The sequence below is a fragment of the Rutidosis leptorrhynchoides genome, chromosome 8, assembly GCF_046630445.1.
Source record: "Rutidosis leptorrhynchoides isolate AG116_Rl617_1_P2 chromosome 8, CSIRO_AGI_Rlap_v1, whole genome shotgun sequence".
Lineage (NCBI taxonomy): Eukaryota > Viridiplantae > Streptophyta > Magnoliopsida > Asterales > Asteraceae > Rutidosis > Rutidosis leptorrhynchoides.
The window spans coordinates 148,205,287-148,228,465 of NC_092340.1; the positions used below are offsets into that span (position 1 = coordinate 148,205,287).

The 23,179-nt window shown below is 32.0% G+C and overlaps 2 protein-coding genes across 2 annotated transcripts; one reads left to right on the top strand and one right to left on the bottom strand.

Annotated features, from left to right (window-relative positions):
* Window positions 1-5,625: 5,625 nt before the first annotated feature.
* On the top strand, window positions 5,626-9,813 carry LOC139861844 (ubiquitin domain-containing protein DSK2b-like). Its single transcript, XM_071850367.1, has 7 exons — window positions 5,626-6,023; window positions 6,625-7,365; window positions 7,939-8,141; window positions 8,244-8,302; window positions 8,530-8,558; window positions 9,235-9,324; window positions 9,410-9,813. The coding sequence occupies exons 1-7, from the start codon at window positions 5,783-5,785 to the stop codon at window positions 9,556-9,558; spliced, it is 1,512 nt and encodes a 503-aa protein (XP_071706468.1). The 5' UTR covers window positions 5,626-5,782; the 3' UTR covers window positions 9,559-9,813.
* A 4,037-nt stretch (window positions 9,814-13,850) lies between these two features.
* On the bottom strand, window positions 13,851-14,659 carry LOC139863022 (dirigent protein 1-like). Its single transcript, XM_071851671.1, has one exon. It carries the CDS (start codon window positions 14,564-14,566, stop codon window positions 14,006-14,008), a length of 561 nt encoding a protein of 186 aa, XP_071707772.1. The 5' UTR covers window positions 14,567-14,659; the 3' UTR covers window positions 13,851-14,005.
* Between the last annotated feature and the right edge of the window lie 8,520 nt (window positions 14,660-23,179).

Below are 23,179 nucleotides of genomic sequence, written 5' to 3' on the forward strand. Positions count from 1 at the left end.
GATAGTTAAAGTATATGATTCCTAATAATATTGCATTATTACATTTCAAAAATTGGTTCGAATTCGGATTATGGGCAAAAAGTGGTTTTGTGCAGGGCATCGACTGGTTTATCTTTATTTCTGTTTTAGATTTTCGAATGGCAACATCAGAGTTGTTATATGGTGTAATTGATGAATGACGTATCAGTAACTAATCAAAATTGTTTTGTATGGACAAGTGAATGCAACGTATAGCAATTATCCGACAGCAAGGACATGGATTTCAATCACGAAGGACAGAAAAGTTATTCGATTAAATAAAAAAATCAAAAGCTGAATGTGACTTTAAACAGATTTTGGCGTGTATATATATGAATGGGAATCGATTGTTGGACTGATTTTAACAGGAAACAATTTTGAGTGTGACATTAATCATACTACTTCATTTTACAGTATGTATATATTCGTATATATATATTTATATATATATATATATATATATATCTGATTATATATAAATCAGTATTTTACATATGTATATGTATTTATATATACAAATATATATATATCTGTATATATATATCTGTAATTATATATATCTTAAATCTAATTTATATTAATAACTATCAATGTATTAATGATAATAGTATTATTAACTTTTATATTAATAAGAATCCTAATATTAATAATAATAAATGAAAATAATAAAATAATAATAATAATATCATTACTAAATATAATAGATTATATATTTCATATAAAAATGTAATTAATAATTTTAATAATACTGATATGATAATAATAATACTAATTATAATAATACTAATGATAATAATCATATTTGTAATAACAATACTATAACAATAAACTTCATATACATAGATTATATATACATATTTGAATTAATATTACTACTAATAATATTATAATAGTTTGTACATAACAAATTTCATATTTTTATCATAATTGTATTAATATTGATATTTATTTTGATAATAATGAAAGTAATAATAATGTAGCAATTATATTTTTATTTGCACGTACGTTTGATATTATTTCTTATTAACTATATAATTATATTATATATCATATGCTGACAATTATTGGATATTGAATATTTATATATATTACAATACAATAATAATTATTAATAGAAATCATATATATACATATAGATTCATAATAATATCATATATATGTTCAGACATATTCTTTTTACTTGTACATAATTATTCTTTTTATTATTTTACATTTTTAATTCTAATTAATTAAAGTGTATCTCATTTATTCAAAATATTATATATACTCTTATATTTATATTTATATAAATATATTTACATTTATACTTATATACAATTGTTCGTGAATCGTCGGGAATGGTCGAGGTCAAATGAATTCAAGAAAAATAGTTCAAACATTTTGAGACTCAATTTATTAGACTTTGCTTATCGTGACAGAAACATATAAAGATCAAGTTTAAATTTGATCGGAAATTTTCGGGTCGTCACAATATGTACTATACTCGATGTTTCATTAGTTTTGAGTTTGACGAGTCATTGTCAACATAATCCAGGTGAAGTACATTGGATTGTTGTTAAGAATATTCTTTAGTATTTGTAGAGTACTAATGATATGTTCTTGGTTTACGGTGGTTTGGAAGAAGAGTTAAATATTAAGTTTTATACTGATTCTAGTTTCCAAACTGATCAAGATTATTCTCGATCCAGTCACGTTATTTCTTTGTCATGATGGGCAAGACAGTTGATTGGAAGAGCTCTAGGTAGAGCACTAATGAACAATCTACAACAAAAGCAGAATACATTGTTGACTGAGAAGCTGCTCATAAAGCTGTCTGGATAAGGAAGTTTGTTGTTATACTCAGAGTAGTACATAACATTTAATCTTCTATAATATGTACTGTGATAGTTCGAGTGCTAATATACTTTTGAAAGAATCACATGTACATAAAAGTATCTGGCACATTCTTCAAAAGTTTGACTACATTCATTAAGTCATTAAGAGGAATGATATTAGTATTCTTAAAGGTTCATACAAATGATAATGTGGCTGACCCGTTCATGAAGCCCATGATGCACAACAAGCATGATGATCATTCTAGTAATACTGGACTTCATTATGCTGCTAATCTTTTTCATTTGTAATTTAGTATTTGGATATTTTTGGAACATTAAGCAGTTTTATATTAATGAATTGATATATAGTTGGTATGATCATTTTCATTTATATCACTGTGTTCTATATTAGCATGTTTAATCCATGAATAATTGTTGATTATTCAAAATCTCCATAATCGGTCATGTTATGGGAATAACATGAATTAAGATTAATGTGAAATTTTGGTTATATTCATTGATGATGAATAGTTAACTTGTTGACACCAAAATTCATATGTATTCATTGATGATGAATATTGGAATGACCCAACCATGAGATGTCACTACATGGATCGTAGTCAGTAGTGAATCTTTTAGTGATTATGTCTTTGTGTCCTTAGACTTGAGATGCACGCCCATCTTGATGAGTGTAGCATTGTACTTTGATATGGTTAAACGCTGTCCTGAATAAGGCTGTTATAAAGGTCATTATTGGGTATAATGTAAAACTCGTGATAGACACGTGTATGTAATATAGGATTTGTTCCTCTAAAATGTTTGGAGTTAGATATTTTTTGAGCTCCTCGATGAATGAATAAGATATTTGTGTGGCCGCACCCAGATGTAATTAAGATGATACTTAATTAATTTGGTGATCTAAATCAGTTCTAAGATCGAGAAACAAAATTGTTAAACAAAGGAGAATGATCGATGATCCATATCTCAAGTTTAACTAAAGTATCTGAAACAAAAGGATGAATGACATTTAAAACTTACCATAAACAGTTTCGAGAAACTACCCTCACATGAATTTGGGGACAATGACGTGTTGCTAGACGATTACCATTGTTTGTATAGTTACTTAGTGTTGTGTCATGCACAAGTGGGAGTCTGTAGGATTAATGTGCAAGGTACAACATATAACTATATGACCAACTTCATTTGAGCCTTCGGGGTCACACACATATACACCGAGACGTCAAATAAAATATATATTTGATGTATATATATTACTCAAGTAACAAAATAGTAAATCGAAATTAATGCATTTACTATTCATATGAATAGTAAATGAAACGAAATTAATTAATTTACTATTCCCATGAAAGAGACATGATAGAAATTATTAATTATAAGTTACATAACATACCCCTGAAGTATTTGAGAAATACGACTTTTTAAAACTAAATCAATCGAAATATTAGATTTTGGGAATCAAAATATAGATAGAAACAAAATAACTTTGTACTCGTTTTGTTTCACGAACTTCACAATTCAATGTTTACTTTTACACATATATTATAAATATAAGCATTGATTGGTTTTTGGAAGCGTAAGTCATAAAAAAAGAAAAGAAAAGGAAACACATACATCGAAAATCAAATGAACTCTTTTTTATCTCATCCTTGGCTCTTTAATTCGTTAAATTAATTAGCATGAAGAGATGCTTAAGTGTCCTTGCAAACAAGAGTTATACGGAGGATTATTATTGTTTCATTAAATTAATCAAAGGTTGATTAATTATTACTTGGATTTGGACTAACATCCATTGACGGTTGTTTGAAGTGTAGTGTGAACTATCCTAAGAGACGGTCATATTTTTGATCGTAGGTTTCTCTCCTTCAATCAGTTTTTTCAAGAAAAGGTATATCGTTTACTCACTTTGTGAATTACATATTTTGACAATTATTAGTGGTGTAACTGGATCTCATTGGGATAAATTAATCGTGTGCATGTTTCATTAAATATATGAATATTTAATCTTGTAAATATTTTATGAAATATTAAAAGATTATTATTTTAACTATCCAATGCGTTAATCTGAATTGGTAAAAGTACACACGATTTTCCAATACAAACATGTATTGTGTTTGAACGATTTGGTGTTTGAATGAACAGTGTATCAACGCAAATATAAAAAAAATACTCCCTCCTTCACAAATCTATTGTCCTCAGACAAAAAACACACAGTTTAAGAAAAAGTACCTGACACATGTACTTTTCTGTTAACTTTCTAGTTTTACCCCTTACTTTTTACGTATCTTTTTGTCTTACATGTATAAAGTAAGGGAAAAAAAGAATTTTATTACTGGAGTATTATTTTTTTTCAATTTATGAAAGTAAACAATTAATTTTAGATATTCAAAAAAAGAATAGTCAATAGATATAAGAAAGAAGGAGTAGTGTTTATCATAATATTTTTAAAAAAATTGGTGTATCTGAGCTAATTTCCGTAAAACGCATGGTTTTGTTACGTTAACGACACTTATACATAAGTAGTTCGTAGTAATGCTACACCTATTCTTTCTCTCTCTTAAATATTTTCTCTCCGTACAAAACACCACACCTACTTTTTCATCGGAATATCTTCAAAAAAGGCATCTAGATCCATTTTCCAGTTCTGTTTCCTCTGCCGGTTTGCTATCTTCGAACTCTTAACCTTCTCCGGCCACCGGCATCTCGCCGGTGGTTCGGTTTTAATGCTTTTTGTGTAATAAGTCGTTTCGCCACCATTTCTTCCTTCTCCGGTGTCGAGCTTCTCTGTTTCGGCTTCCTCGTTCGTTTTTCGGTCTCCAGGCGACGATTTCGTGATGTTTATTCTCGGGATCTGGAGTTCGATAAGGGTCTGGGGTTGCAGGTATTAGGGTTCTGGCGTCTGGGTTGTGGGGTCGGTTTGCTGCCATCTTTTGCTTCTTCCTCTCGCCGTTGATGGTTGCTCTCTGATGGTGTGGGTAGGCGACGAATTCCTTTGGAATTCTACCTTTCACTTTTGGTAAGTTTCCGTTTTCGTTTTGGGGTTTTAGTCGATTGTGGTTGTTAGGGTGACGATGGTGTAATTTGTGTTGATCTCTGTTGGATTCCGGTGGATTCCGATGGTTTCCGATATTTTTCGACGGCTGTTTCCGGCGATTTACGGCAGAGATCTGTTTGGTTTTATGTACTTAGAAAATTCGGTGAAATGGCTTGGCTTCTATTGGTTTGACTGCGCATTTGGTACTGTTTGGTCGTCGCTACTTTAGTGTGTTCATACTTTTTCCGTAGCCGAGTCTGTTCGGGTGGACTCGGTGTTGGTGCTACTGGAGTGCCCGGCGTTCATATTTGGGTGCGGCTGTTGTATTGTAGTGTTTGCGGGGTTGAATACGGGCTCGGTTTTATGATATATTTAGATTTAGGTTAGGTGGTTTTCGTTGTGTCATTTTATTTTCAATATGCTCGTTTTCTTTCAATCATTGTACTCGTCCTGTGTGTAGGACGATAAGAGCGAGCTCTTTCAATTTCAATCATTGTCATTTGTACGTTCTACCGGATCTTTACGATCTTTTATATATACATTAACTATTTTGCCGGAAAAAAAAGTAGTTCGTATTATATTTAATAAAAAAATAAATAAATATAATCATAAAGAAATACGGAGTACTATTTTAAATTAAAAAATAATATTAATATATGAATAAATAAATAAATAAATAAATAAATAAATAAATATAAATATTACACATAACAATTATACTTGCTCCTTCCCCAAGTTATCATCAAACCCTTCCGTACCATTCATATTCATAGTTCCTTCTAATTCCTGTTTGTTTTAGGTTTCCAATTCAAACGACTTCTTCCATCGATCAATCAATACAATTCTATTGTCGCAAGTTAATCGATCAATTCTCTTAATCAATTGCTATATAAATCCTATGGGCGGTGATAGTGCTGTGACTGACGGTGTTAATTCTAGCAACTCGGATACCTGTGAAGCCGTTACCGTTAACGTACGGTGTTCAAACGGCACCAAGTTCTCTGTTCAGGCTATCCTAGACGCCTCTGTTGAGACCTTTAAGTCTGTTCTGGAACAGAACTGTGATATTCCGGCAGCACAACAACGGTTAATTTATAAAGGACGTATTCTTAAAGACGATCAGACTCTTAAGAGCTACGGTATTATTATTTTTATGTTAATTAATTTGACTATTTGATTATTACTATTATTGTGATTGTTTAGTGATACTTGATATTGTTGTATACTGTCAGGTTTTTAGTTATTTACAATTGTGATTGTAGTTTTCAGTTACATCATTATTGATAGGATTTTCCATTTTTAGTAATTGTCTCATAGTTTACACAAACATACATATGCATACACACAAACACCTTAATTTCGGCTTGTAATGCTGCTATGCGTCTCACCAGGCAACGTGATGGTAGATGTAGCCTTAAAACGAAAGTGTATCCACTAAGGAAAATTTATCACGTATTATGGGAAAAAATTAGTTTAGCCAAAGAATTGAAAGAAAACAAACTCATTAGTGTACTCGATATACATATATATACGACATCAGTTTAGGCTGCTATATCTGTTTGATCTATTTGGCAGAATATCAAAATATTATTCTCCAGGTTTTAATAAACTTGAAAGATTAATTCACCAAATTTCTTTTTATGATAAGTAATATCAGAATGATAAGTAACATCAAATCTATCATATGGTATGTAAAAACACAATAGTTTAAATTCTCAATATCTTTTTATGCGGTTACAGGCTTGGAGGCCGAGGACACTGTTCACCTGGTTCGTCGTTTTGTGCCCGCTACATCTACCCCAACAGATGGTGCACCCGCCAGTGCAAATGCTACTACACCGGTTGCAGGTCAAGTCGGCTCGGTTGGAACCGGCGTTGACACGTCACCATTTTCTGGACTAGGGTTAGGTGGTTTGGGTGGCATGTTTGGACCCGGGCTTCCAGAATTTGAACAAATGCAGCAACAATTGACTCAAAATCCCAACATGATGCAAGAAATCATGAATCTACCCCTCGTTCAGAATGTATTAAACAACCCAGATGTAATGCTCAACATGATGATGAATAACCCACAAATGCGTGACATCATCGATCGAAACCCAGAACTTGGTCACATGCTAAATGATCCTGCGATCCTTCGTCAATCAATGGAGGCTGCAAGAAACCCTGAACTGATGCGTGAAATGATGCGTAACACAGATAGAGCAATGAGTAATATTGAATCGTCCCCTGAAGGTTTTAACATGCTTAGGCGAATGTATGAAAATGTACAGGAGCCGTTTTTGAATGCAGCTACTATGGGCGGTAGTGATGTAGGGAATGATTTGAACTCAAATCCATTTGCGGGTTTTATGGGTGATGGATTGGGGGTCCCACCCCAAAATCAGGCGGCTAACCCTACAACTACTGGTGCTGAGACAACTAATGATTCTCCTGCTCCTAATACTAATCCGCTTCCCAATCCTTGGGCTGCTAGTAGTGGTAAGCATCGTTTATTCTATCTCGGTCAAAATTGGTCAAAATTCGGGATTACTAGGAAAATAAGCAAATTTGGTCAAAACTTTGTCAAAGCCAAACTTGGTCAAAATTGGTCAAAGTCAAACTTGGTCAATATCCAAGTACTCACGAGTTGCCTAGTACACCCTAAAAAGTCCTGAGTACTCGCGAGGAGTGATTTTTTGCAACCTTGATCTACTACCCTAACCCATATTTATTTCATCCTATATTTCCCCTTTTTTGTATTTTAGAGTTGCAACTCATATATAAAACCTTTATTCAACTTCAATAACATTGTTGACTCCTAATTTAATAGGTTCCATATATATCTATTAACTAGATAGATGGAGGTCCTGAGTGGGCAAAAAAAACATATTAATCCCCCCCCCCCCCCCCCCCCCCACCACCACCCCCCAAAACAAAAAAAGAGAGTAAGAAAATGACAAAATAGCTGACAGCATGCTGACGTCAGCATGATGTCACCATGAGTATTGTTCATCCATGTCATCTGCTCGGATGTTATTAATATAGATGAATAAATTTGATGCGAGTTTGCAGGTGCTGCTAATGCAACAAACACTGCTGCAACAAACCCTACTGGGTTTGGTAGGTCCCAGCCAGTTGGTGGTTTAGGTGGACTTGGTGTTCCAGGTATCGAGGGATTATTTGGTGGGGCTACGCCTGATCTCAATTCAATGAGCCAGTTTATGATGCAAAATCCCGATTTTATTCGTCAATTAACGTCCCCGGAGACCATGCAGGTACATCCATATATTGACTACAGATCGTTTGAACTTTTATGTTGCTATCTTTATTTAATTCTCTCAATTTTTAAAAAATTAACATGCTTATTGGTATTACAGCAATTGATGACACTACAACAATCTCTTTTCTCTGGACTCGGTCAACCACAAACCACAAGGTAAATCACCTTATTATTCATTATTCTTTGTTTTGGTTGGTTCGTAATACTTGATTGGCAAAAAAAAAAAAAAAAAAAAAAATTACGAAAGCTCGATGATATATAACAGAATTTCTTATATACAAAATAGATAAACCTTAAAGGTAAGTAATAAAAGGAATTATGTATGTTTGAAGTACATTAGCTTTATTTGTTGCTGATATTAATTTTGCCATTTCTGTATCCAGGGATGCGGGTCAACCTGGAGGAACAGCAGGTATCATCGTGTCTATAACCTTCTGCCATCACTACAACAAATTTGCTATTTAACCACACATAAATGTACACACTTGTAAGAAGTGTGTACTTTTTTATTAAATTCCTCATACTTGTAAATGTGTGTAAATGTATTACACTTATAAGTGTAGAATATCATTATAGTTTCACACATAAAAGTGTAGGGAAAAAAGTTCACACTAATTTGTGTGTAAAATTATAAATATAACCACACTTAAGAGTGTTAAGTTGATTTTGTCGCACTAGATTTGTTCACGCTCCCCCTTGTGTGAAGAAATGAGGTGTAACAAATTTTACTCACATTTTTAAATGTGATTAAATTTGTGTTTGTACGCACTAATAAGTGTGAACAAACTTTTCCTACAATTTTAAGTGTGAAATTTGAATGACATTCAACATTTATAAATGTAACAAACTTATACATATTTATAAGTGGGAGGAATTTGATAAAAAGCTCACACTTTCTTACAAGTGTGTAAAATATGCGTGAACAATTGATAAATTTGTTGTAGTGCATGCTTATTCACCAAAAAAAAAAAAAAAAAAAAAAAAAAAAAAATTAAAATTAAAATATTGTCACATGTATATGTGATGTTTAAACCATAGTATTGATGGTCTTAAATCTTAATTATTTGTGTTTGTGGCAATAGCAGCAGGGGGACCCGGTAACATGAACTTGGATATGCTTATGAACATGTTTGGTGGCCTAGGAACAGGTGGCTTTACAACATCTAACAATACAAACGGTAACGTATTAACCATAATCAGACGTTCATTCTTTAATCAGTTATCAATCTTAAACTCAGTCGTTGTAATTGAAACAACTTGCAGTGCCACCAGAAGAACGTTACACGACCCAACTGGCGCAACTTCAAGAAATGGGGTTTTTTGATACTTTTGAGAATATTCAAGCACTGACCGCCACTGCAGGTAACGTTCATGCTGCAGTTGAGCGGCTATTGGGAAATCTTGGTCAGTGAAATACTTAACGGTATTCGGGACAACCTTTTAGTTCATTAACTTGTATTTTAAAATCATGCAATTGTTACAAGTTTCATGTGACATAGTCTTTGTTGATAAGCAAACAAAATACTTAATCATACACTTTATTACATTACATTTAAATTTGAATTTAAATTTAAATATATAAAGAAAGTAGAAGTAAATGTCTCACAAGGGGAAGAAATAGACACCCCAACTAGTTTCACTTTTAACAAATTCATTGTACAACAGTACAGCAATTTTTTTTTTTTTTTTTTTTTGGCAAAAAACGAAATAAAATTGATAGCCATTTTTCACGAAAATGTGAAATTTGGAGACAGTACAAACCGAGGCAAGATGGACTTACAATAGATTTGTCCATTTGCTTACCATACAAACAATAAACATTAAAGATGCCTATTACATTGTTTCAAAACATGTGTATCGGCAGGGACATGTTAGCCCTGAGTTGACTTTGTCAACTCATCCAGCGGTATCCGGTAGCCCACTGGAGCCTGTCGAAACACCATCACCCATTTCCCCACAGCATGCCAGGCCCGATAAACGAACCTGCATTGTCATTGTTTCAATCTTCGCATGCGTGGGACCAAGGGATCATTTGGGCCCGGTAAAAATGGTTTTTATTCAATTATTTGAAAAATCCTCACCTAGTAGGAATCGAACCCTCACCTCCCCTAAAGGACAGTGAGTCATTCACCACTATGCTATTGGCCCATTCTTAGATGCCTATTACATACATAGCCATAACCAACTTCTAAATTACAAGCTACATTAACTCAAAGCACTCTAACGCATCATCTTCAAACTTCATTATTTTCAAGTTTTATCTTCACCTTACATATTGTATACAAAAGCTTCCATACATAGAGTTGAAGTCTTTCGCACATCTTCACATAACCGTTAAACTAGAACTAGCAACAAAAATTATATACGAGCCATTAAACACCTCAAACCTTTTCCACCTTAATACCCAAACCAGATTGTAAATATCTAGAGTTTTGATGTGCTTTCATCATCTCCTCGGAAAACACTTTGTCCAAAACAACCACACCCCCAACAATAATACACTGCTCCTATGACAATTAGAAACATAAATTTTGATCATAAAAACTTGACCCAATTTAATTCTACATCCACATTCGAGAAAGCCTAATTCGATCAAGCTACACAACCTAATATAGTTTATCAACGAATGCACCCGTTTAACCTCTTCTTTACTCGTATCAAATCAAATATATGCAATCAAAGCCCTTAAAATAAAACTAGTATATGTTCATACACTTAATCAGTTAAAATAAAACAGTACAGCAAAATGATGTGTCAATTTTGACTCATTTTTTTGTAAGTGACCCATTTTGTATATTACCTTTTTTGCTGAAAGCTAAATGGGTCAAATGTTTAGTTTCATTCTTAACACATTAATGGGTATGCTACAGTAAAACAAATGTATGTGTCAATTTCCACTCAACTATATATATTTGGGCGAATTTGTAAATTACTCGTACATTTTATCGCTGAAAGGTAAACACATTCATCGACTGGCTACAGTACAGCAATGGATGTGGCAATGTCAACTCATTTACCTATAATTGAGGCAACTTATATTGTGCTTTACCATTTATTGCTGAAAATAAACGGGTCAAAGAAGTTAATAGTAACATATACGGTCTATTAATGATTTATTGGTAATCAATTGCTTTTTAATCGTTAACTAGGGTTATTTTTTTTTGGGAAATCAAAGTGTATATATATATATATATATATATATATATATATATATATATATATATATATATATCCAAGGTTGCAAAATTTGTAAAATCAGAAAAGATTGCTCTTAAAAATGATTAATCGGAGATTAATCGACGAGTAATCGGGTTTTTTACAACACTGTATATATCAAAGAGTGTTTCATCAAAAGATGAAAAGCTCTCAATATATTAGAACCAATAAACCATTGCCTTGCAAACGAGAAGACGAAACTATTAAAAGAAGCTAAAAACAATTACGACGTCTACAACTCTACACACGTCCCAAACAAAAGATTGTAAAGACTAAAGAGACTTCCGACCATTGACTGTGGACCCACAAACCACAACTTCCTACAAACCTCAAGTTGGAAAGCAAACAACGAACAGGTACCTAAATCACAACTTTAAAAAACGTAGCTTAATTATTTGAGATCGCTTACTCTCCCAACAGAAGCATATAGATTTAAAGCATAACTTGACTTTAAATAATCGTCAACCCGCAGTTATGCAAGCAAACTAAATGAACTTTAAAGCAGAAGAGAACAGTCTTAACTGCAATAGCATATTTATGTAAGTGTCCAAGTCTAAGTATTTACTTCAATTACTGACTGCTCAATGGCCTTGAGCCTAATTAACGTTTTCGGCAACTATGGCTTGTGAAGATGTTACACCTAGAATGCCCGTACATTCTTGTGTCAAGTTCAGTATTTTTTTTTTTTTTGAAAGGCAAGCTTGCATCAGTCCGGACCGAAGCCTAGTCATCATTTGCACACACACACGCGCTTTCGGGCAGGAAACCCGAACCACACTCTGAGGATCCGACCCTTAAACCATCCCGAGGGGCAGGCGGGCCGGACCTTAGTCCCGGAGCGGGTCGGTAAAACCTTCCCTTTGGGCCACCTTCAAGGAATATATTTCAATTCCTAGAGCGGGTGACGAGGTTCGAACCCGAGACCTCTAGCCCTGCGAGTACACAAGTGTAACCGCGGTACCGCTGGACCGAAGATCCGTTGGTTGTGTCAAGTTCAGTATGTCCTATTGAAATATAAAAAATACAAATAAAAACTCTCAGAATTTTATCTACCTTGAAACATAAGAAAGAACAAGTTGGAATTGTGAGAACAAATAGCGTCGATTGCTTAGGCTATACGAGTGTCACACATGTATATACTTTTCTATACTTATTTGTTTGTATGAGCGATGAGAAACGGTGAAAAGCTTGAAGTATGAGTCTGATGGTATATTTAATTTTTTTTGGTCATTGACGGCACATAACATGATTTGGTGAACATACCTAAGTGCGAAAATCTACCCGCGAAGTGGGTAATCGCTTTGGGAAAGTGGTCAGATACTCGGGCTAATAAAAAGAATAGTGAATTTGTCCTTACATGAAAGTCTTGTGTAATAAACTTGGTCTCTCTACGCAGCCCATGTGGTTCTACTGTATGGCTGGCCCTATTCTTTAAACTCAAACCATCTTGACTAATAATGGTTAATATTCGATGGTCTCACTCATTCAGTCAGTGAAGGGTCCATCTATTGGAATTGCTGGTCTGCTCGGTTCATGTTGTGCGTCGGTTATGTTAGAAGTCATGTATATACATTTGGCTTATCCCATATGGTTCTTTCGCTCTCATAAAAAACAAACCTTTTAAGGCTTTAACTTCTTTAAATTCATTCGTAAAGTCAAACTATTTTCTTTTGCTTTAACCAAATACAAATATTCACACAAACTTTGATTTCATGTATACATGAACTATCCCTTTAAATACTTCATGATCAATCTGTTTTTTTATTTGCATACTTACATGTATGCACATTTTTCTATTTTTATCACATTTTGACCGGAAGCAGAGTCTCTCTATCCTCGAGTAGAGGGACAGAGGACCTTCTGTACCTTGAGCGGATAAACAACATCTCTTATTATGCGATACAAGAATAATTGTTTTCTCATAAGAGAAGTCAGGGGTTGAGGTCATGTGCTGCAAAATATTTTCCTTGAGGTTATCCGCCCATTTCATAGGCCTCGGAGGATGCGGACGTCTTACTTTCGAGTGCACCAGAGGGATTTTTACCATACGGGATGCTCGTATGGATTCGCCGTGGGGGTTTCCTCCTAATGCATGAGCGGTAGAATTGTAATGTTCGTACCAAAGAAATGATCGGGTGGGTGAGTTTCGAAATCGCATTCAGACCCCGTCATTGACTCCTAACCGCCATTCAAAGAATTGTGTTCATCTCTCCTCCCAATACCCACAATCGTGGTTTTGGGCCTGGTATTGGATATTGTTCATATTGATTTGTTTGACTAGGATAGTCAGCTGAAACCTGGAATGGTGATGGCTGTTGATTTCTTTATCCCAATAAAAGTTCAGTCAAAATATCTTATTTTTACATCATTTACCCTTTTTATCTTTCTTTATGTATTGCGGTCATCTCTTTGATGTACTCATATCAAATTAAAATTACTTGTAATCACTTTTTATTATATTTAATAGTAAATGGTGGGATAACAAACATGAAATCATAAAAAAGATACCTCAAAGTATCTGTCTTATTTCTAACTATCAATAATTATGTAAAAGCATATCCAAACAACAAACATAACACATCATTAGCCTTCCATCCAAAATAAAATTCTACAAACAAAAAGTTCAAGAACTTGTTATGAGCTCTAACGTATAGAAGACGCATAAGGTGGCCAATATAGATGAAACTCAATCTTGTACGTAACAGTTATTCCAACTAAATTAACCGGAGACGATGTCACATAACCTTGAACAAACAAGAAATCATCGGTCCCACCCACAACAGGGTGATTAGAAGGCTTAGTGTTATGTGTTCCACCAACAATCGATATTGACCCTTTGTGTTTTTTAACATTTAAAGTGATTTTAGCAATAGATATGCTTTCAAGCCCATCTAATCCGGATGTAATCGAGGTTCCTTCTGCCGTTCCAACGATTTTGGAAGTATAGTTTGGTTTAAGAGTTAAGGGATCCTGAAAAGCAAACAGGGTCCCAAACGGAGTAGTTGTCTGGCTCACAGGAGGGCCAGCTACTCCGTTTACAATAATGTAACCAGTTTTGTTTATTGTTTCATGTTGGTAGAGTGAAAAATGGAGAGATTTGAGTCCATGATGGTGGTGGTGATGGTGGTGAGTGGTGGCTTCAAGTGGAATGAAGACAAAGAGAAAAATGGTAACAATTGTGTAGAAATGCATAAAGAGAGACATTTGTAAAAGTGTAAGTGTTTAAGCCTTCCTAGGATCAAATATAAATAGTGGAAGAATCATACTAAGGAAAAGAAAATAGAAAAAGAAAAAAGAAGGAAGACTTTGTAGTGAATGGACTATAAGTCAATTGCAAATTAGACTAAGTGGTTGTCGTGTCTTAATTGTATCACATAACTTTGAATTTTCAAAAAATAACTGTAGCTGTCTATATCATATGTTTTACTTGATACATATTCTAACTAGTTGTTGAGCCCTCGCTTCGCGCCGGGGGCTCCGTTTTGAATGCGAGTTAAAAAAAAATATTTTTTCTTTTGTGGATCTATTTTGTAATTTTTTTTTCGACATCTAACATTGAAGGGTTGTTCCTTTTGTGAAAGTTGCTTTTTTTAGCGTTAAAGTTAGTTGATCTATTTTGTAAAAAAGAATGTTTTTCGACATCTTTTGGTAGCATTGAACGGTTGTTCCTTTTAAGAAAGTTGTTTCTTTTATCGTTGGAGAAAAAAAAAATGTAGCACAGTAGTGGCATATGTGAGTCCTACTGTTTGAGCGCAGTGTACAAATCGGTAAAGCGTGGTGGGTGTTATTATTCAGTATTTTTTGGTGTTAGTGATGAGATAAATAATAATTTAGAATATAGGTAGAAAGTGGGGGGTTCGATTTGTATTTTAATGGAAGTTAGGGGGTTAGGTTTGTAAAAAATGAAAAATTGAATAGTACTATTCATAACAAATAAGATAAATTTTGCCTGTTAGTTATATTGGTAATGGTAATGGTAATATATATGTGAACTAATGATAAAAGTATTAATATACTTAAGGAAAATTAAAGAATTTATATTATGTTATAATATTAGGTTTTGATGGATAGTCAATTTTGTACAAATCATAGTCAATATTGGATACCTCTTGTATAGTATTTTTTTGTACTATAAATACCCATGCATGCAAGCTAAAAAAACTTGCACCCTCCATTATACTTACAAGAATCATTTCTCTCATTTCTCTCATTAGTATTCTAATCATTCATTACTAGAATTTTGTAGTAAGTTTAGGCTACCAATGTTGTTATAAACAACTAAATTACAACACCTTATCAGCACGAAGTGCTCCTTATAATCAAGGTTTGTCTAAGCAAGCACAAGTCACTAATCAATGTAAGAAATTCTTTAACGATATCTTCTATTATTTATTAGTAAGGTAAATATTATTATTATCATAAGTAAAATTATATTTCTGTAATCTAACTTTTATTAACTTCACTAACATTTATATTTATGTTATTTAAGTTATATATGGTCGGTTATACCGCCTGAATTATATTTCTGTAATCTAACTCTTATTAACTTCACTAACATTTATATTTATGTTATATATGGTCGGTTATACCGTCTGAATTATATTTCTGTAATCTAACTCTTATTAACTTCACTAACATTTATATTTATGTTATTTAAGTTATATATGGTCGGTTATACCGTCTGAAATATATTTCTGTAATCTAACATCTATTAACTTCACTAACATTTATATTTATGTTATTTAAGTTATATATGGTGAAACAACCCAACCTGTATTCCATACGATTTTTTTTTTAAATAATACACATTTACGCGCCAATTAAATATGTAAACCATTCCACAAGTTCCATTTAAACGTACAACAATTTAAATGTTTACAAAAGGCACGAAGGCCATTGATTAAGTTTAATACAAGTTTGACCCACTACAAATGATAGTTTATAATCCAAACGACACTTCGAGCATGGTTTGGGGCTAAACTACCCAAAACGTGAGGCCAACTTCAAAGCTCCAACAAAACATTATCAAGGGACACCTAATGCCCGATAACCCCCTTGCCCTTATCCGCACCTACAACTAAAAAGATAAACAACGAAAGGGGTAAGCTAATGCTTAGTGAATGCAATAATTATACATGTTCATATATAACCTACTTATTTGCAAACACTTACACAACACCTCATACAAGCTAGCAATACGACAACCATGCAAACATCATGCATAAACTACTATCCACAATTCATAAGAAGCTAGCAACACCAATAGCATATAATTCAATATTGAATATGCTAATACCAAATTCACACAACCATGGTTAACCAATAGTAAAAGGAATGGTACTCGAATTTTCCATCGGTGTTCATAACAACTGTGACGACCCGGGAATTTCCGACCAAATTTAAACTTTAATCTTCATATTATTCCGACACGATAAGCAAAGTTTGTTAATATTAAATTTTAAACATTTTAAACTATGGTCATACATTCAGTTAACCTCGACCAAATTCCAACGATTCACGAACCATTAAACGAACGTAAATGGTTATATATGAATATGCGTATATATTATAACTTGATAACGTTAACGAAATATTAAGTATAAATACTTTACAATATAGTATTTGGTTCTATATGTTTGTCGATGGAATTCCATAGTAATCAAATGATGTAGTTTTCAACTGTACGAAAACACTTTTTCATATAACAGACTTGTCTATCTAAACCGCCTTTAAATAAATAAACGTAAGTTGAAATATTGGTTGTAACGTGTATTTAAAACGTGTTCATTAAATATATATGTTTTCAAATTAAGTATACGGTAGTAACACCCGCCTAGTGACGCAATTGATATTTAAAAACGATTAGTACTTATATCTATTTAAATTCTTAAAAAGAAAAACGTTACGCGCTAAACTATTTTCCTAAATGAGATGAAAATAAACTTTGAAAAATAAATAGTTTTGAAAAACTAAATGTTATATAGTTAGATGAAAGATTTTGGATACAAAATTTATATTTCTAAAAATGTATATATATATATATATATATATATATATATATATATATATATATATATATATATATATATATATATATATATATATATATATATATATATATATATATATTAATCTCGTCATAAAACGTCTTAATTTAAAATAAAATATTTTGGTAAACAACGAGTCACTGATTTATAGAAGCAAATGATCACGACAATCAAATTTTATAAGATACATTTTTACAAGGTAATTTATTGATGAATAAATCAAACTATTACTAAAGGTACACGTCGCGTAATGTAAAAGGCTAGTTTTCTAAACTTACGAAAGTGCGCTCGAAAAACTGAAAGTGGTACATGAGTCGTGAGACCACGACCGTGTCATTTTTGTAAAAATTATATTTTTACCATGAGCGTAAATATAATATAATATTTAATTAATTCTATAGATTAAATATAATATATATTAAATAATATTAAAATAAAAACCACGTATATGTAATGTGTAACATATGAAATTGAGGGTATCGGCAGCCTTGGAAAAACTGGATACCAGCTGGAAAGTTCAATCATGCAATTGCATGAAAACATTGAAGCAACCCCATGCGATCGCATGGGGTGTGGTTTGACCAACTATGTATAAAACTCGTCGCATGTCTCTGGTTCATTTCATTTAAAACATAACACACACAAAATTCACAAGTTACTCCGTATATATATTTATATTTATTATTATTATTATTATTATTATTATTATTATTATTATTAATATTAGTATATTTATTATTATTATTCAAACTAATATTATTTAGGAGTGTTATTATTATTATTTATACATAAAATACTACGACGAGGTCATGAATGAGTGAGTTCAGAATATGCTCTTCGAGTAGGATATGGCTAAAGAAATTATGGGTTATGACTATGGAGGTGATGGGTATGGTTCATGGGTATGCTCGTGAGGTCAATCTAGTGTTTATCATCTCTGTCGCGTCTACGTACTTTCCTGCAATATTGAATCTCAATATTGATACGTGAGCACTCATAACTCAACTTTTATTTACTAATAGTGTATCCCTGACTAGTGCTCGAGTATATAGGATTATGCATGCTTGTACTTTTGATATTGCCATTAGATAGGTTATGTTGAATCCTGAATTAAGTTACATATGCGGTTGAGATAAGGTATAGGATATGCATGTCGTTGGAAAGCTAGCGAAAAACTATAAACTTTTCATTTAGATATCGAATGGATTTGATGAACGGATTAGAAGTTATTATCAATTGAACTTTTGTATTATTATTAAAAATGATTATTATTATCGTCTTTATTATTATTATTATTATTATTATTATTATTATTATTATTATTATTATTATTATTATTATTATTATTATTATTATTATTATAATTATCAATAAACTGTATGATCATTAAAAATCGTTATTTTTATTATTACTATCGTTAAAGTTATAATTAGTATTATTATTATTATTATTATTATTATCATTAACATAGTTATTTGTAATATCATTATCATAATATTAGTTATTATTAGTATTATTATAATTAAAATAGTAGTAGTAACACTTAATTATTATAATTACTATTATTATCATTAAAATGAACACGATATAAAAGACGATTTAAAAGCTATTAACAAATTGATTAGGAAATAACGAGTATGAGTATCATGATGAAATTTAAAGATATTGATTTAGATAAAATTATCATTTTTCATTATTATTATTAAAAGTATTATTATTAATATTAAAAATATCATCTTTACAAAAAAAATTATTATGTTTAATAGGAATATCATGGTTAATATAAAATTTCATTATTAATAAGAATTATCATATTGTTGTAATACTATTTTCGTAGATATAAATATTGTTATTATTATTAGTAGAATAATAATAATTATTAATACAAAATAATACAACTTTTACTTATTATTATTATCAATGTTATTTTATCAAATAAAAATGTAATACAAATAATATAATTACCTTAATAAAACCTATCATAATATTATTATGATATCCAATGAACGTTATAAATTTTATTATATAAGATATACAAAAGTATATTTTTATATAAAGTTTTATTTATTAATAAATAAATTATATTATTTACTCTAATAAATCTTTTAAAAATATTTAAAAATATAAAACGACGATATTTAAACTATATAATAATCATGTATAAATTTAGAAATCATTTTTAGTCAAATTGACTTTTGTTGACTTTTGCATATTAGTCTCGAGCATTAGAATTTTGGTACACTATGACCTAACCTAAATTGTTAGACAAATATTGACCAACATAAATATATATAATTAATATAGGTTCGTGAATCCAAGGCCAACCTTACACTTGTTTATAGACGTTATATGTATTTTTACTACAAAATACAGTATGGTGAGTTTCATTACTCCCTTTTTAAATGCTTTTGCAATATATATTTTTGGGACTGAGAATACATTCGCTGCTTTTATAAATGTTTTACGAAATAGACACAAGTAATCGAAACTACATTATATGGTTGAATGATCGAAGCCGAATATGCCCCTTTTAGCTTGGTAACCTAAGAATTAGTAAACCGATCTACTAATTGACGCGAATCCTAAAGATAGATCTATTGGGCCTAACGAACCCCATCCAAAGTACCGGATGCTTTAGTACTTCGATTTCGTTTTTATCATGCCCGAAGGATTTCCCAGAATGATAGGGAATATTCTTATATGCATCTTGTTAATGTCGGTTACCAGGTGTTCAATCCATATGAATGATTTTTGTCTCTATGCATGGGACGTAAATTTATGAGAAATAAAAATCTTGTGGTCTATTAAAATGATGGAAATGATTATTTATGTTAAAATAATGAACTCACCAACCTTTTGGTTGACACTTTAAAGTATGTTTATTCTCAGGTGTTAAAGAAATCTTCCGCTGTGCATTTGCTCATTTTAAAGATATTACTTGGAGTCTTTCATGGCATATTTCGAAGAACGTTGCATTCGAGTCATTGAGTTTATCAAAGATTATTATTAAGTCAAGTTATAGTTGGATAGTGAATATTATGAAATAGTATGCATGTCTGTCAATTTTCGATGTAAAGAGAGTTTATCTTTTAAAAACGAATGCAATGTCTGAAAAATGTATCATATAGAGGTCAAATACCTCACGATGTAATAAACTATTGAGATTCGTTTATAATGTATATGAACGGGTCCTTTCAGTTGGTATCAGAGCGGTGGTCTTAGCGAACCAGGTCTGCATTAGTGTGTCTAACTGATAAGTCGTTAGGATGCATTAGTAAGTCTGGACTTCGACCGTGTTTGCATGTCAAAAGTTTTGCTTATCATTTCTAGTCGGAAATCATCTACTTATCATCTTTAAGAAATTATATGCTTATCATTATTAGTCTAGACATGTCTTGCTATATTAATTGCATGAGTAGTGTATAGACAAAAATTCATATCTTAGCATATCTGCTAAATCATATCTTATCGTATCTGTTACTTTAAACTTTGCCTGACATATCTCGCAAATTCCTCCGTAATCTACAAAATCTTTTGATCTTTATATATATATATATATATATATATATATCCTATGTAAATAGAATACCACCCAATAGCCGGAAAATCATTTTATATCGAAAAATCCTTTATCCAATCGTACGAAATGGAATTTGTCATCAGTTCAAGTCACTCAGATTCCGAAATGAAATCTCACTCAAGCTCCGAAAGCAGTGTGACCGGAATGGATCAACCAATCAGTCATCACCTATTCTGGATGAATTGGAGATGAGTTCGTAGCCTCCTCAATCATTGGAGACAAGAAGAAGGCTATCCTTTCCATCCACCACATTTCCCTCTTGACGAAGAACCTGAAGCACTTACCGGCGAACCTGTCTGAAACACCATTTTCTCTCTCATTTCCAGAGTATCTCGTCACGATTACATACTACATAAAATTCTAGATTTTATTTATCCGCTCGTCCGAACCGACAATCACCCCAGTGTAATAGAAGAAGTCAGCGAGCTTCGCGCTCGGGTAGTGGCTTTGGAGAATATGGTGCAAAGGTTACAAACACCAGCAGCAGCACCAGCAGCATAACCAGTACCATCATCTTCAACGCCAACAGTACCATTACCTCCTCCAACCACAACCGTGTCATAAACCTCAACTTCACAATCTGTCCCACGAGCATCAACGTCATACGCACCATAGATACCAAGGAGTACCAACAACAATAACTGACGAAGTATTAATTCATAACTTCATTGGAGAAACATTCCGCGGCGATTATGTAATCTCTAAAGTCTCAGAGATTATCTAATCTAGCCCTAACCATAAATCAGTTAAGCGAACCAAAAAGATAGAAGGAAGAGTAGAAACCCTGACAAAAATGGTGTGTGATTAACAAACTAAACTTGTTTTACCAACAGCATCAGCAGTACCGTCAGCGTCACCAGCATCGTCAGTACAGTCAACATCAGAATCAACAACACCTATAACATCACAAACTCCGTCAGTTCAAGAATCACTGTGGACATCATTACGAATCAATAACACGTATATTGTATCAACGAGTTATGAAGAATTAACTTATGCCCTCTGAAGAAATTATATGTATATTTTATATATATATATTTTGAAATAAAAATAAATCTTTCCGTGCTAAACTATTGTGTGTGAATCTTAACTACTCGGTTAATTCATGTTACAAATATGCAATAATGTACGTCCCTCGCCCGCGACTTAACCATCGTTAACTACAATCTCTGTCTCAATTCAACAAAATTCCAATTCCTAATAAATCAAGTATATATTTGATTTTACACTTCATCATTGATGTAACCAAAACTTTTCAGATAACATCATTCGTACTTTGCAAAGTTCACAAGAATTTAACAAAAACCAACACCACATCTCAACAAATAACGAAGTATTGATTCATAATTTCAATATTATTGGAGAAATACTTATTTAATCTCTAAAGCCTTCAATGGATTATTCAATTCTGGTTTCAACCATAAATCGAATGAGTTTAATATTGACTCATTGAAATCTATGTTACATCTGAAGAGAATATATACATATATATTTTCATAAAGACTGTAATAAAATTTTTATGTACAAAATATTAATTGTGAAATTTTTTTTAACGGGTAGGTAATACCCGAGATATATATATATATATATATATATATATATATATATATATATATATATATATATATATATATATTCACAATTGATATGTTACATTCTTCAAATCAGATTAAGCAAATTATCAACTATACTTCCAACTTTCACAATAATATACATTCTTTCATAGAAATCAAAACAACCATACTCATTCAAACCCAATTACATATTTTGATTTTGAAACCTCAGAATTCAATTCGAGATATAACCGGTACCATCACTTTTTGATTCCTACATCTTTCGAAGCTATACTTTGACTTCAAAACTGTGTTAGAACATCAAATGTATATTAACGATTACAATCTGTGTTCAAACCCTTCAAAAATTTCTGAAGACACTTCAATTAATGAGCAATCGAGATAATGATCCAACCACATATTACTCACAGTTATGTACTTAAAAAGCTCTCGAAACCAAAGTCATAATTCAACACATATATGTGTCAGATCCTTTGGCATTTATTAGCAAAAATAACTATGCAATTCCTTTTTCAAAGTAGCAAATTCTATCACAGCTCCAGCAAGATAACTTCAATTTTTCATTCGGAGTAGCCTTATCATAATCTTGATAAAAATGTCGCCCTTTCGCCATTGT

Excerpts from the sequence above, each read along its gene's own strand:
- LOC139861844 (XM_071850367.1), top strand. The coding sequence starts at position 5,783 with ATGGGCGGTGATAGTGCTGTGACTGACGGTGTTAATTCTAGCAACTCG. Across the intron at positions 6,024-6,624 it reads TCAGACTCTTAAGAGCTACG|GCTTGGAGGCCGAGGACACT; the intron begins GTATTATTATTT and ends ATGCGGTTACAG. Across the intron at positions 8,559-9,234 it reads TCAACCTGGAGGAACAGCAG|GGGGACCCGGTAACATGAAC; the intron begins GTATCATCGTGT and ends CAATAGCAGCAG.
- LOC139863022 (XM_071851671.1), bottom strand. The coding sequence starts at position 14,566 with ATGTCTCTCTTTATGCATTTCTACACAATTGTTACCATTTTTCTCTTT.